At 44.1% G+C, this 15,096-nt stretch overlaps 1 protein-coding gene across 2 annotated transcripts in view; it reads left to right on the forward strand.

The window, feature by feature from the left end:
* Positions 1 to 302: 302 nt before the first annotated feature.
* ENTREP2 (endosomal transmembrane epsin interactor 2) overlaps positions 303 to 15,096 on the forward strand; it is a 443,690-nt gene continuing 428,896 nt past the window's right edge. For both annotated transcript variants that reach the window (XM_061181694.1, XM_061181695.1), the window contains exon 1: positions 303 to 594. In XM_061181694.1, the coding sequence (XP_061037677.1) occupies positions 376 to 594 (219 nt within the window). In that variant the 5' untranslated portion in view covers positions 303 to 375. The remainder of the gene's footprint in view (positions 595 to 15,096) is intronic.

The following is a 15,096-nucleotide window of genomic DNA, read 5'->3' on the forward strand; positions in this document are numbered from 1 at the left end:
TCCCGGCTCGAGCTCCGGCCCCGGCCCCGACCCCGCGCGCGGCGGCGGGGCTCGCGCCCGCGGACAGAGGCGGCGGCGGCGGCTCGCTCCCGCGCCTGAGCTGGGGAGCGCGCCGGGCGGGCGGGAGAGGGCGCAGCGCGGCGCGGCCGGCGGGCGGCCCTGCTGAGCGGCGGCGGCGGCATGGGCGCGGGCACCGGAGGGGGCTGCGGGTGCCCGGCTCCCCGCCCGGCCCGGCCCGCTCCCAGTGCGCTGCCGCCGCAGCCCCCGCGGCCCGCGGGGAGGCCAACCACGCAGCCGGAGCAACTTGCCTCAGACCCTCGGTGAGGAGGGGCGGCGCGCGGGCCCGGACGGGAGCAGGCGAGGCGTGCGGGCGCGATGCCTCCGGCCGGCGGTCCCCGCGCGCCGCGCCCCGCCGCGCTGCCCCGCAGCCTGTCCCGCCTGCGCGAGTGCCCGGGCCGCTCCCGCATCGTGCTGGCGCTCGGGGCCACGCAGATGGCGCTCGGATGCCTCATCGTGGCCGTCAGCTTCGCCGCGCTGGCGCTCACCACCTCGGCCCGCGTCCGCCACTCCTGCCCCTTCTGGGCCGGCTTCTCGGTGAGTGTCGCACGGGGCTGCGGGCGGGGGCGAGCCTACCAACCCGCGGGCGCCAAGTTCGGGGCGCAAGCGCCCGGGCGAGCTGCCGCAGCCCGGGGTGCGGGTCAAAACTCGGGCAGGGTAACTCCGGGGACCCGACTCACCGCTCGCCGCCCTGGGAGCGTGGCTTTCCCTTTCCTATCGCGCTGGTCCCGGAGTAACTTTTCTTCGAGGAAGCAGAAGCCAGGCGCCCGCGACCACCCGAGGGGCCTTCGGGTGAGGGTGGGCGGCGGGCGCGCTCCGGCGCGGGCGGCTGCGCCCTGGGGCCCCCTGCTTCCCGGTGGCCGGGGACCCGCCGGGCGGGCTGGGCGGCCCTGAGCGAGGCGGGAGCAGGGGTGCGAGCCTGGTGCCGGGCCGCGGCTCCGTGCGCCTGGCCTCCGCGGCGGCTCTGGCCGGGCACTGGGGAGCAGGGCGCGTCGCGTCGGGTCTCTGGTCAGTCGAGGCGGCGGGAACCGGCCGGACCCGCTTTGGCCGCCCACCCGCTTGGCGTCCAGGACTTGGCGCGTCCCGCGTTTGGCGGGAACGCACCGGCGAGCTCAGCGGGCGGCGGGACTGGGCGAGCGAATGCTGGCGGCGTCGGGGGGCGTGTTTAGTGAGCTTCGTCGCCGCGAGGGTGACCGATTTTCAGGATTTTGACCCCCAAATTAGAGAATCCAGTGGCTGACAAACCTCCATAGGAGCAAAGCCACCAGGAAATCCCATTAAAGGAAATGATTGTCTCCAAGAGTTAATTTTGGGGGGCCTTTTTTGATTGAAGTCGTTTTTTCCTGTATTAGTAAAGAACGGACATATGGAAATGGTAAAAATCGATGCAGAGCAGATAGTCTTTATAAAGAGAGGCACTTGTTCTGCGAACTCTTGACATCTGTAACTACATTTGGTTTCTGGTGCTGGAGTACATCTTATAGGTTTAAACCGTAAACCCAGTGTGTTTAAGTTCCATCTTCAGAAATCCAAACCAAGCCTTTGTAACGAATGTTTGCTATTTGTTGTTGAGTTTTGAAATTTAAAAATTCTGTCCAGCTTCGCTTTTTGTTGTTGTTGTTCTTTTGTAATGGCCTTTGTTCTCTAAGTCCGATGCCCGGCTGGTAAAATGAGATCTGAGCAGAACTGACTCTGTGACACCCTGATCGATACAGGTATGGTGGTTCATCCTAATGGGGGTATTAATTTTCAAAGCTTATTTCAGACCAGGGGTGAGTCTTGAAGAGCTGATTAGAACATCAGCTATGGCTGATTAGGCCGTAGCTCGCAGTGTTCAAATCAAAGACAGGGGGTTGGAAGCAAGACCAGAAGTCATGATTAAAACGGGCCCCTGTATATAGTCTTCCTACCTCTGTAGCTCAATTTTTAGCATGATTTAGTATGCATTGTTTCCATGTGGTCTGTCTATTGGGCCCGAGTTTGTGTCTGCTGGAGCGGCCTACAGGTGGCAGACTGGTAAATGAGCTTTTTTTCCTGGCTTCTCCCTGGGCCTCTGCTTCTCCACCTAGTCCTAGCTATGTGGCTTTGGCACTTTCAAAGGGCATGGAAAAAGAGCTGCCTTTTAATAATAAACTTAAAAGGGAAAACACTCGTCAAAAACGGTAGAAAAGCTGTTTATGTGAAAAATGTACATTCACTGCATTTTAGTCTAAAGAGTTAAATAAATATGTAATCCATGGATTCAGTTTGGGTGATTCATGGTTATTCCTTTCCATAGCTATAACCTATTAGTCCTAACTTCCTGCGATTCAGAATAATTCCACACGTGTCTGCTGTGTGCAGACGTGCCTCTAGGCTCTGGGGACAACAGTGAACAACATTCTCTGCTTACATTTTAGAGGTTGTAGATTCTGCTCTCCGTCCACCTCCCACTCCCCACCTCTTTACACCCACTGTTTCACGGGCTAGTTTTCTTTCTTGAAACTGAATCTACCACATGCACCTTTACAATTCTTTCCAAACAATATATACCATTTTTTACATATGACCTCTGCCCTTTGCAGACATGGTGGTTTGTTCCAGTGATGTTGGGACAGGTCTGCTTGTTGGCGTGGCTTTCGGCGCTAACACTGGCCCCTTGCCATGGATGTGCCTGCTTGCCCGGACCTGGAAACCACTTTGCAAGGATAGTTTTCTTTTACGAATGGTGACTAAGATGGCCAGCTTTACACCAAAATCTGTTCTGCGTGGTTTAGGGCTGCCCTGTGTTTCCTCTGCATTTCCTGAAATAAGAGGTGTGGGCTCTTTAGCACTTTCTAGGTTGCTAGGCCTTCTCTGTGGTGTGTCCATGGTGAAAAACCATTGTAAAAATAATTCTCCTTTATTGAAGAAAAAAACAATACCCAAGAAAATGGCTTACATTTATTGAGCACATACTGTGTGCCAGGCGTTAAGCTGAGTGTTTTTCGTGCTGTGATAGCACATTTCGTCTGTGGCCCCTGGCGCCCCTGCTCTTGCACAGTTCCCTGCACTTGAACTTGGACTGGACCTCTGACTGGCCTTAGCCAGTGGGATACAGCAGAACTAAGACTGTCTCCAGGGCTAGGCCTAAGCTCTGAGATGTCGTGGCAGCTTCTGCAGAGTCCACTGAGGTGACGAGGGATTAAGGAACTTGCTGTATTAGTCAGGGTTCTCCAGAGAAACAGAACCAATAAATACATATGAGCAAGCTGGAGACCCAGGAACACTGCTGGTATAATTCAGTCCAAGTCCAAAGGCCCAGGAACTGGAGGGCCCATGGTGTAATTCCCAGCTTGGCCCCAAAGCCTGAGGACCAGGGGTGCTGATGGCCGAGGGCAGGAGCAGATGGATGTCCCAGCTCAGAGAGAGTGAATCTGCCCTTGTTCTGCCTTTTTGTCCTACTCAGGCCCTCACTGGCTTGGATGAGGCCCATCTGCGTGGATAAAGGTGACCTTTACTCAGTCTGCTGATTCAGTGGTAATCTCTTCTAGAGACACCCTCTCAGACACACCCCCAAATAATGTTTTCCTGTCTATCTGGGCACCCCTTTGTCTAGTCAAGTGGATACATAAAATTAACCTTCATGCCTGCCCAAGGTCACACCTGGCCAATGTCAGGTTTGCACCTTTTTTTTTTTTAACATCTTTTTTCCAGTATAATTGCTTTACAATGTTGTGTTAGTTTGTGCTGTACAACAAAGTGAATCAGCTGTATGTATACATATATCCCCATATCCCCTCCCTCTTGCGCCTCCCTCCCACCCTCCCTATCCCACCCCTCTGGGGGTTAAACAGCACCGAGCTGATCTCCCTGAGGTGGATGGACCTAGAGTCTGTCATACAGAGTGAAGTAAGTCAGAAAGAGAAAAACAAATACCGTATGCTAACGCATATATATGGAATCTAAAAAAAAAATGGTTCTGATGAACCTAGGAGCAGGACAGCAATAAAGACGCGCAGGTTTGCACTTAGTTGCTCTGACTTGTGACGCCACAGTCCTAGCCATTAGTCTTAATTGCCCCCCAGGCAGAGGCTGATGGGGGGGTGGGGTGGTGGAATAGAGCAGGCTGTAAAGGGTCAAAGGTAAAGCCTCCACAGGGAGGACACACCTCTGTTTCTTAGGAAAAGCACAAAATATGTGTAGAAAGGTGATGATTCAAGAGCACTTGGGGGAGGCATGAAATTAGGGAAATTGAGGAAGTCTGAGGATCGGGCACAGGGCTGGGGGGTCCTTGGCAAGGTTGGAAACTGGGAAGGGGCGGCAGGTCTGGCCAGGGAGCAGCTGCTGTTTCAGTGACTTGAGAACCACTGCAAGTGGTGGTCCTGTTCTGGGTCCCTGCCATCCAGTTGGAAATTAGGGGTGGGCTGACTTCCCCAGGGATAAATGCTTGGCCCGTTTTGAGAGATGATGATCTGTATGAACAGTTTAGAAGACTACCAGGGCTGTGTGTTGTTTTTAAATGATCATCGAATTCAGTTTTTTTTTTTAAGTGAACCTTATATCATAGAATAAACAGTTTAGTATATGTAATAAAAAATATTAAAAATGGAATTAAAGGGGAGGGGAAGGAAATCTACAGTGCTGCCTCTGGCACTAGTGGAGGTCTTGAGTAGGTATCCTTTGATAGAGCAGCCTCATTATTTTTCTTTGAAATTTTCTTCATGCCCAGGACATCAGCGACAAATAAGTACCCTGTGAATGATCCACATTGCCAGTTACATGTGTTGATAAAGACATAGCCAGACATAGCCGTTAGGAGCTGTTTATGCACGTGTGTGTATGTATTTTTTTCCCTTTAAAAGCAACACTATACTCCAAAAGCAACAGATGCTTGTTGCAGTAACTGAAAACACAGAAGGGTATAAAGAAAATGACGACAGTGCCTTCTTCCATCCCAATTCTGTACCCACAGGTAACCGGCATTGATGGTGTTGTTTCATGTGACCTTTCCATACTTTCCTTTACAATCACAAAAATATTAGGATTTATGTATATGTGTGGAATATGTTTCTTTTCTTTTAAGTAATTTTTACAAGAGGTCATACCACACACCTTACTCTGTGACGTCTTTTTTTCTTTTATTTCGTATATAATAAATATTCCCAGCCATAATTTATTATTCTTATTATTCCCATTATTTTTAATGACTGCGTAAGGGTCCATAGTATGAATTTTTATAATTTATTCAGTTCTTCTCCTGCTGAGAATACTCTGTGTCAGTTCTGTGTCTCTATAAACAATGCTGCTTATCTAGCCTTAGAGGCCAGTGCTTGTTTTCTGAGCATAAATTCCCCAAAGTGGAATGGCTAGTCGGAGGGTATTCAAATTTGGAATTTCATTAGATATTGCCAGATTAATTCCACAAAAGGTTGCAGTCATCCCTGCCCACAGAAGCATGACACAAGGGTGCCCTTTTGGCATCCTCTTACCAGCCCAGGCTGTTAGCACTCCTTAACATTTTATTCCTCTGATGGAAGAAAAAAATATTTCATTGTTTTCACTTGATCTGACTTTCCATGGTTATTTCTTTCATATGTTGCAAATGTTTTCTTGCAGTTTTTCATTTCTCATGTGGCTTAATTTTTGGTGTCTTTTACCATATATAAAATTTAAAAACTTTTTATGTAGTCAAATCTGTTAGTTTTCTCTTCCGCAGTGTGTGGGCTGTTTTCTTAGTTAAGATGGTTGTCATTACAGAGGTCACACAAACATTCCTTTACATTTCCTTCTAATGTTTTTATTTTATTTTTTACATTCAAATTTTAAATCATCCAGAATTTGTTTTGCATATGGTATGAAAAAAGGGCCTAACTTTATTTGCTTGCAGACAAAGTTCCTATGTACCTATGCTTCTGTTTTGGATTCTATTCAGTTTTACTCTCTTTTATTTTTTTTCATTGAGATGTAATTGACACAGAATATTATACTAGTTTCAAGCGTACAACATAATGATCCGATACTTGTATGTATTGCAAAATGATCACCACAGTAAGTCTACTTGTGCAATAAGTCTACTTACATATTTATCACCATATATATCGTAGTTGACAAAATTCTTTTTTCTTGGGATGAGAACTTTTAGGATTTAGTCTCTTAGCAACTTCGAAATGTGCAGTACAGGATTGTTGTTAACTATAGTCGCCATGCTGTACGTCACATCCCATGACAACTTTACTCTCTTCATTGTTTTAGGGTTAATACCGCATACTTTTGATTAAGGCAACATCCTGGTGAGTTTTGCTATTTGGTCAGGCAGGTCCCTCCATACTGTTTTCTTTTTCAAAAGTGCCTTGGCTCTTCTTCTGTATTAACTTTAAAATATCTGTGTTTATTACTCATAAATTAGTAGTTTCCAGTAATACCCTCTTAGGATTTTTTAAAAAATTTATTTATTTTATTTTTTGGCTGCATTGGGTCTCCGTTGTTGCGCACGGGCTATCTCTAGTTGTGGCAAGCAGGGTGCACGAGCTTCTTATTGTGGTGGCTTCTCTTGTTGCAGAGCACGGGCTCTAGGAGCGCAGGCTCAGTAGTTGTGGCACACGGGCTCAGTAGTTGTGGCTTGCGGGCTCTAGAGCACAGGCTCAGTAGTTGTGGTGCCTGGGCTTAGTTGCTCCACGGCATGTGGGATCTTCCCGGACCAGGGCTTGAACCCGTGTCCCCTGCATTAGCAGGCGGATTCTTAACCACTGCGCCACCAGGGAAGCCCAACCCTCTTAGGATTTGGATTGCAACTGCATTACATTGATGGATCAATTTTGGAAGTCCTGACAGTTTTATCATATGAAAACTTCCAATTCAGGAACATGGTTTGCATCTTCATTTCTTTGTCCTTTGTCTTATACCTTTCAGAAAAATATTTTATGGGGATGCGTTCATGGGGGCAGATTTTCAGTCTCCCCTAAACTGCTTTTGAAAAGTAAACCACTTTATAAGATCATCCTGGAAAAAGCTGAGTGAGGACAGGTCGATGAAAGATGGGAGACGCCCACAGGTCAGGACAGAGACGGTGTAGCCAGTCCACCAGCAGCAGCCGGAGCTGCAGATGAACAGCAGGGGAGGCGGGGCGTGGGTGGTGGGCAGTGAACGGGAGCTGTTGACAGGCTGTGGGAACCAAAATCACCACGAGTTACTTAACCGGCAAAGTGGGTGGGCGCCGGAGAGGTGCTCTGGGGCTTCTGGTTGTGGGTGAGAACAGTAGCCGTGCAGGGACGTGGAGCACAAGCCTGGGAGCATCCGAGAAATGCACAGTGAGTTTTTCCTCCTAGAAGGTCAGAGCCTTACCCTGAGCAGAATGACTGGAAACCTAAACCAAATTGAGCAGGACGGGAACACAGACGGCAAGGCAGGGGAGGTTCCGATGGTGCAGGTCGGGGGAAAGAGATCTCAGAAGCTGCTCCAGCAGCAAAAGAGAAGACCCCGAGCTGAGAGTATGGTCTTGGAAATTAAGGACTTCGGGGGTCTAGAGCTGGAGCAAAGGGCCAGGGTGGGAGTGAGCTTTATGAGCGTTCTGGGTTTAACTCTGAGAAACAAATAAGTGGATACATAGAGATCTCACACTTGAGTTCTTTACAGGTCCATAGAGCCCGGCTGGGAAAGCTGTCCTAGCCCATCCCCTCTTCTTTAGGAGCTTTCTCTTCTCACATCAGGAAAATCCACCTCATTCATACATGGGGAACAAAAAATGGAACATTAGGTAACTTTATGCAAAATTGATTCAAAGGAAAATGATGAAAATGAACATAATGGTGCTACAGAAAATGAGAGCACACCAGAAAAATCATAAACTAATATTTCAAGATAAGCTAAAAGAGAAAACAATTTGAAAGAGTAACATCCAGCAGAAATTTAGAAATGACAAAGGATATGGCTAGATAACAGAAAATTATGAAATGAGAACAAATTGATGTCAGGAAAGAATTAGGAAAAAATGAATTTTAGGAAGGAAGACTAAATTGTGTCCAGAAGGAACATAAGAGCAAATGGTTTCCATAGACAGCACAGAAGTAAAAATACAGGATGAAAAGGAGAAAAATGGAAACAATAGCCAATAAAGAAAGGGATAGAGTGAGTTAGAAAGTATAGGAGACAGGCAAGAGATATCTGATATATATATATACAATTAGAGTGTCTAAGACAGGAAGAATAAAGCAATGGAATAAAATAAATATTTAGAACTATAATGCAAGAAAACTTACCTAAAAATAAAAGAAGACTTGAAAGTGTCTACCATGTAACTGGGGGGGAAAAAATCAGTACAGAATAATCAACATTGAGATATATCCCTGTAATATAATGAATGTTAAAGATAAGGAAAAAATCCTTTGGGCATCCAGATAAAAAGTCCTAGTCATTTGTATTGTGCATTGGAATTCTCATAGCCAAATAAATTCTTTGCTAGAAAAGGTGAAGCAATATTTTAAAAAGTAAATTTTGGGGGGAAAAAGTTGAAATTTCCAACTTGTAGAAAAGTTATAGAACAGAACTGAGAACTCCTGTGCTGTATCCCTTCAGTTAAGTTCCCTGATTGTAACCGTTTTACTGTATTTGCCCCATGGCTTGCACTTATGTACCCTGTCTCTCTTCCTCAGTGGGAAAAAAAAAATCCGTTATCATTAGTTTTTTTTCTTGACCTTTTTGGGAGCAGGCTGCAGAGGTGATGCCCCATCACCCCTAATAATTTCAGAGTATATCACCCCCACTCGAGGATACTGTTCTGTATTACCAGCACAAACTCCTCCAGACTGGGAAATCAACATTGAAAGAATACTGTCACCCGATTCATAGACTCCATTGCAATTTCACCAACTGTCCAAATAGTGTTCCTGTCCCCTTTCTGGACCAGGATCCTATCCAGGAATATGCGTGTGTCTCATTTCTCTTTGTTCTCTTCAGTCTTTCTTTGTGTTTTGTGTTTTCCATGGTCTTAAAGAGTATAAGCCTTATTATTCTATAGGATGACCCTGAACCTGGGTCCATCCAGTTTATCCTCATGGCCACACTCGGGTTATGCGTTCTTGGAAATGAATGAAAAGCAGAATGGAGATGCAAGATGTTCTTTCAATTCCTTCTGTCTTCCGTATTCTCTGATGAGCAGTCCATGGTAATTTAAATTGTTGCTCCCATGTGAGTTGACTGACTTTTTCTCCTTTCATCTCCATTCTGCTGTTAAACTCACCCAGTGAATTTTTTACTTTGGTTATTCTGTTTTTCAGGTTTTTTTTTTTAAATACAATTGTGTATATTTGTGCTAAATCAGCTTATATTGGATTTTTTTAAAATTTAATTAAATTAATTTATTTATTTATGGCTGTGTTGGGTCTTCGTTTCTGTGCGAGGACTTTTCTCTAGTTGTGGCAAGTGGGGGCCACTCTTCATCGCAGTTCGCGGGCCTTTCAGATATCACGGCCTCTCTTGTTGCTCCAAGAGGCTCCAGACGCGCAGGCTCAGCAATTGTGGCTCACGGGCCTAGTCGCTCCGTGGCATGTGGGATCTTCCCAGACCAGGGCTCGAACCCGTGTCCCCTGCATTGGCAGGCAGATTCTCAACCACTGCGCCACCAGGGAAGCCCTGTTTTTCAGTTTTAAAACTTTCCATGGGTTTCCTTTCATATCAACTCGTTTTTTTTTCCTTTTAGTTTTTGTAGCTTTTCATTCATTCCCAAAACGTTCGCTCTTACTTACTGGAACATTTTTATCATCACTGCTTTAAAGTCTTTGATCATTCCAAGATCTATCATTGATTGTATTTTCCCCTGGGAGTTGACAGTCCTGATTCTTTGTAGGCTGAGTAACTTTGGATTATATCCTGGACATTTTGAATATTATGTTGTGAGTCTCTGGACATTGTTTAAATGCAATTAAGAATGTTGCTATTTTTTATGACACAAATGAACTTATCTATGAAACAGACTCACAGACATAGAGAACAGACTTGTGGTTGCCAAGGGAGAGGGGGCGGGGGAGGGATGGAGTGGGAGTTTGGGATTAGCAGATGCAAACTATTATATATAGAATAGATAAACAACAAGGTCATACTGTATAGCACAGGGAACTATATTCAATATCCTGTGATAAACCATAATGGAAAAGAATCTGAAAAAGAATATATATTTATATATGTATAACTGAATCACTTTGCTGTACGGTAGAAATTAACACAACATTGTAAATCAACTATATTTCAATAAAATTTTTTAAAAAAGAATGTTGCTATTTTTGTGTTAGCAGGCTATCCATTCTCTCTGATTTAGACCACGTTGAGCCCAGCCTTCTGTGGATTGTCATTCTGACGTCAGTCCAGTTTTCAAAGTCTTTGCAGTACTTTTCAGCCTGTCCTGCACATACAACGCCCAGTGGCCAGTCTGGTTCTGGGGTGGTGATCTATCCTGTAGTTCTGTATAGCACAGGGAACTCTGCTCAATATTCTGTAATGGCCTATGTGGGAAAAGAATCTAAAAAAGAGTGGATATATGTCTATGTATAACTGATTCACTTTGCTGTACGCCTGAAACTAACACAACACTGTAAATCAACTCTACTCCAATAAAAATTAAAAAAACAAGAAAGGATTCTGTTTAGGGTCGTGTCTTCGCCTCAGGGATGAGCCCACTAGTTCATAAACAAATTTCAGGGATCACTTCCCGCAGTTCCTCCCTCTGTGATCTTCCTGATGTTTTCTGTTTCCCTGGGGCTTCTCTTATCCAGTCCTCCAAGAATGCTAGGGCATTTTTTTTTTTTCAAGTAAATATTAAGTTTATTTAAAAAAAATTTTTTTTAGGAGTAATGCATGACTTTTTTTTTAATTGGCGTATAGTTGTTTTACAATGTTGTGTTAGCTTCTGCTGTACAGTGAAGTGGAGTTCCCTGTGCTATACAGCAGCTTCTCATTAGTTATCTATTTTCTACATATTAGTGTATATATGTCAGTCCCAATCTCCCAATTCATCCCACCCCCTCCTTTCCCCCCTTGGTGTCCATACATTTGTTCTCTACATCTGTGTCTCTATTTCTGCCTTGCAAACGGGTTCACCTGTATGATTTTTCTAGATTCCACATAGATGCGTTAATATACGATATTTGTTTTTCTCTTTCTGACTTACTTCACTCTGTTTGACAGGCTCTAGGTCCATCCACGTCTCTACAAATGACCCAATTTCGTTCCTTTTTATGGCTGAGTAATATTCCATTGTATATATGTACCACATCTTCTTTATCCATTCGTCTGTCGATGGGCATTTAGGTGCTTCCATATCCTGGCTGTTGTAAATAGTGCTGCAATGAACATTGGGGTGCATGTGTCTTTTTGAATTATGATTTTCTCTGGGTATATGCTCAGGAGTGGGACTGCGGGGTCATATGGTAATTCTATTTTTAGTTTTTTAAGGAACTTCCATACTGTTCTCCATAGGGGCTGTATCAATTTACATTCCCACCAACAGTGCAAGAGGGTTCCCTTTTCTCCACACCCTCTCCAGCATTTATTGTTTGTAGATTTTTTGATGATTGCCATTCTGACTGGTGTGAGATGATACCTCATTGTAGTTTTGATTTGCATTTCTCTAATTATTAGTGATGTTGAGCATCTCTTCATGTGCCTCTTGGCCATCTGTATGTCTTCTTTGGAGAAATGTCTGTTTCGGTCTTCCATTTTTTGATTGGGTTGTTTGTTTGTTTGATATTGAGCTGCATGAGCTGTTTTTATATTTTGGAGATTAATCCTTTGTCTGTTGATTCATTTGCAAATATTTTCTCCCATTCTGAGGGTTGTATTTTTGTCTTGTTTATGGTTTTCTTTGCTGTGCAAAAGCTTTTGAGTTTCATTAGGTCCCTTTTGTAAGACCGGACACTATAAAACTCTTAGAGGAAAACAGAGGATGAACACTCTTTGACATAAATCACAGCAAGATCTTTTTTGACCCACATCCTAGAATAATGGAAATAAAAATAAAAATAAACAAAAGAATGCTAGGGCTTTACCTTGTCTTGCTTAGGGGCCGTGCAGTGGGGGGACAAAGCGAGAGAACCAGCAACAAGGCTTTGTCCCGCTCTCTTGGGACCAAGCCCCTCCTCTGGAGCAGGCAAAGGGGAAGGGTCTTCTATGCGTTGCCAGCTCCTGTTTCTGCTGTGGTGTTGCTTGGGTGCTGGGGTGTGAGAGTGCTGCAGAGAGAAGAGAGAGAAACCCAGAAGCAAAAACACTGGGGATTTGCTCACTCTCTTTGGGCATTAGGGAGCTGATTTCCAAATCCTTGAGCCAGAGCTCAGGGGCTTCTCCCGGGCCCTGTCTGTCTGCCTGCATGCTCAATTGTGGGTTTCGGGCTGTGTTGCATTTTGGCTGGGGGATGCATGCTCAAGAGGGAGCAATGACAACCCTCTGCCACTGTGGTGGTAACTGGAGTTCCATCGCTCTCCACCCATCTGCTGTTTTGCTCTGAGTTTCCCAGTGGTCTGTTCTCTGCATCCCATCAGGTCCACGGCTGCAATCAGTGGGAGACACAGGGTGGTGTGTGCTTCCTCCACCCGGGACCAAAACCTCAGTGCTGTTCCCCCTAGTGAGCCCTTTCATAGTTGTTTACTAGAGAGTGAGCTTCAGAAAACTTGAAATGATGGTGAAGCTTTTCATAAGGTCTAGTGATGAACAATGACTAGGTTTCACTGTAGAATTAAAACTCAAAGATAGCAATAAGGGAGGCAGACTAATACATAGCATTAGACGTTCGGGTTATGTAGAACCATACAGCTAGAAAAATAAATGGGAGGAGATGAGGGAGAAGTAGAATCAGCTCCTTAATTGGCACATTGGGGTGAGCTAGGATGGAAAAATGTCTCTCAAAACTGACAAAGCAAGAAGTGGAAGGTTAAGTGTATTGAAGACCGTACAGATTAACAGCAGATTGAATACTAGTGACTAAAATGGATGCTTTAGGAAGAGCGGGTGGCGGGGGGGCAGGAGGGGGAAGGGGGGGGATGAAGAAGCAATTACATTATTGCTCATAGGAGGGAGGTAATAATGTCTAAAAGTGGAGGGTGCTAAGGGGGTTATATAAGGTAGTAATATAAAAGGAGCAACTAGAACCAAATCCTTCCTACGTACCTACAGAAACGCAGAGAGAGAAGCAAGCAGACTACAGCCCACGGACAAAAAGACTGAGTTTGTGCGTCAGTGTTTTAAATATAAGGCTAAAAATCTGCAAAGCTGATGCCACACATCCAGACTGTACTAACATTATATAAATGGGCTTAATTCACCTAGTTTAAAAAGTTTTTCAGGTTGACTTAACAAAGCAAGATCTGGAGATAGAGTTAAAATGAAGAGATTTAGAAAGGCTAAAAATAAAAGGACTGGAAAAGATATACCGGGCAAATTCAAATAAAAAGAAAGCAGGCCTCTCTCTCTCTCTTTAAATTGAAGTGTAGCTGACTTACAGTGTTGTGTTAATTTCTGCTGTACAGCAAAGTGATGTACACATATACACATTCTTTTTCATTTTGGTTTATTACAGAATATTGAATATAGTTCCCTGTGCTATATATACAGTAGGACCTTGTTGCTGATCCATCCTATGTATAGTAGTTTGCATCTGCTAACCCCAAACTCCCAATCCTTCCCTCCCCTGTGCCCCTCCCCATTGACAACCACAGGTCTGTTCTCTATGTCTGAGGCCTCACTCTTGGTACCAGGCAAGGTAGGATTCATATATTCTTGCTTATTCGTGATACAGTGTAATGCTGTATCTTTGTATTTTGCTTCAATGATTAACGTTTTTAATATGAATGTTAAATATTTGAACAGGTAAAGTGTTCTAACCTTCTGTCCTATGGCTGCTGTACCTTTCTTGTCAAATGTGCTCCAAGCTTTTGTGGTGTTGGTTTGTGTTGTCTTTGAAATTTCCCCTTCTCCAGGACTTACTGCTCCTATACAGAGAAACTGTTGACTTTTATTTCTCTCTTATTTTGAAATTATTTATTCTACTTTTTAAAGTAAATGTCTTGTGCTTTCCATTTCTACATCCATATCATCTATAAATAATTGTTTCTTTATATTCAGTGTTTTCATATCTCAATATTTGTCATATGCTGCTTGCCCCTTTCCTTATTGCATTAATCAGAATCTTCATTTTGAATGATACTGTGAAAGGAAGCATTCATGTCTTGCCTTGAGTTTACTGGGAAAAGCTTTAGTTTCATTGCTTTTATTTCTTAATAGGTAGGTAATTTTGATGACTTAAATTTTGCTGTAATTTCAAACTTGGAGAAATGTTGCAAAAAAGTACGAAAAATGCCATATATCCTTAACCCAGATTCACCAATTATTAACATTTTGCCCCTTTCATTTTGTCGTTTCCAGACCCCCAAACCCCCTGAACAATCAATTGGTTGATTGATTGATACCTCCATCTACATATTTTTTCTGAATCACTTGAGAGTACATTGCATGCCCCTTTGCCCCTAAATACGCCAGTGTATATTTCCTAAATAGGCATTACATAAACATGAAGCCACCATAAAAGTGAGGAAATTAACATCGATACAACACTATCCACAGTCCATATTCAAATTTTGCCAATTGTCCCCAAAATGTTCTTTATAAATATTTCCCTCACCTGCTCTCTAGTCCAGTATTCAAATTAGGAATTTAAAAGTCAAACTTAACATAGTTTCCTGTTTAGAATTCTTAAAAGGAATGACTGCTGAATTTTTCAGGTGTCATTTATTTATGTAATCTCTTGGTTTTTCTCTTTCAGTAATTGACGTACTGCAGTATGTTGATAGATTTCCTAATGTTGAATTATCCTTGGCTTCCTGGAATCATCCTTATCACTTACTCTTTTAACATATTGTTAGAATCCATGTGCTGTAATATTAAGATGTTTGCTTCTGTAGCCACATACAAAATTCGTCTGGAGTTTGTGCGTTCACACATGTACACAAGCATACACTATCTTTATTAAACCTTGTTATGTTGTGCTGGCTTTGTAAAATAAATTGGTGAGCTTTCCGTATTTTTCTGCGGACTAGCATA

This window comes from Eubalaena glacialis, chromosome 2, assembly GCF_028564815.1.
Source record: "Eubalaena glacialis isolate mEubGla1 chromosome 2, mEubGla1.1.hap2.+ XY, whole genome shotgun sequence".
Lineage (NCBI taxonomy): Eukaryota > Metazoa > Chordata > Mammalia > Artiodactyla > Balaenidae > Eubalaena > Eubalaena glacialis.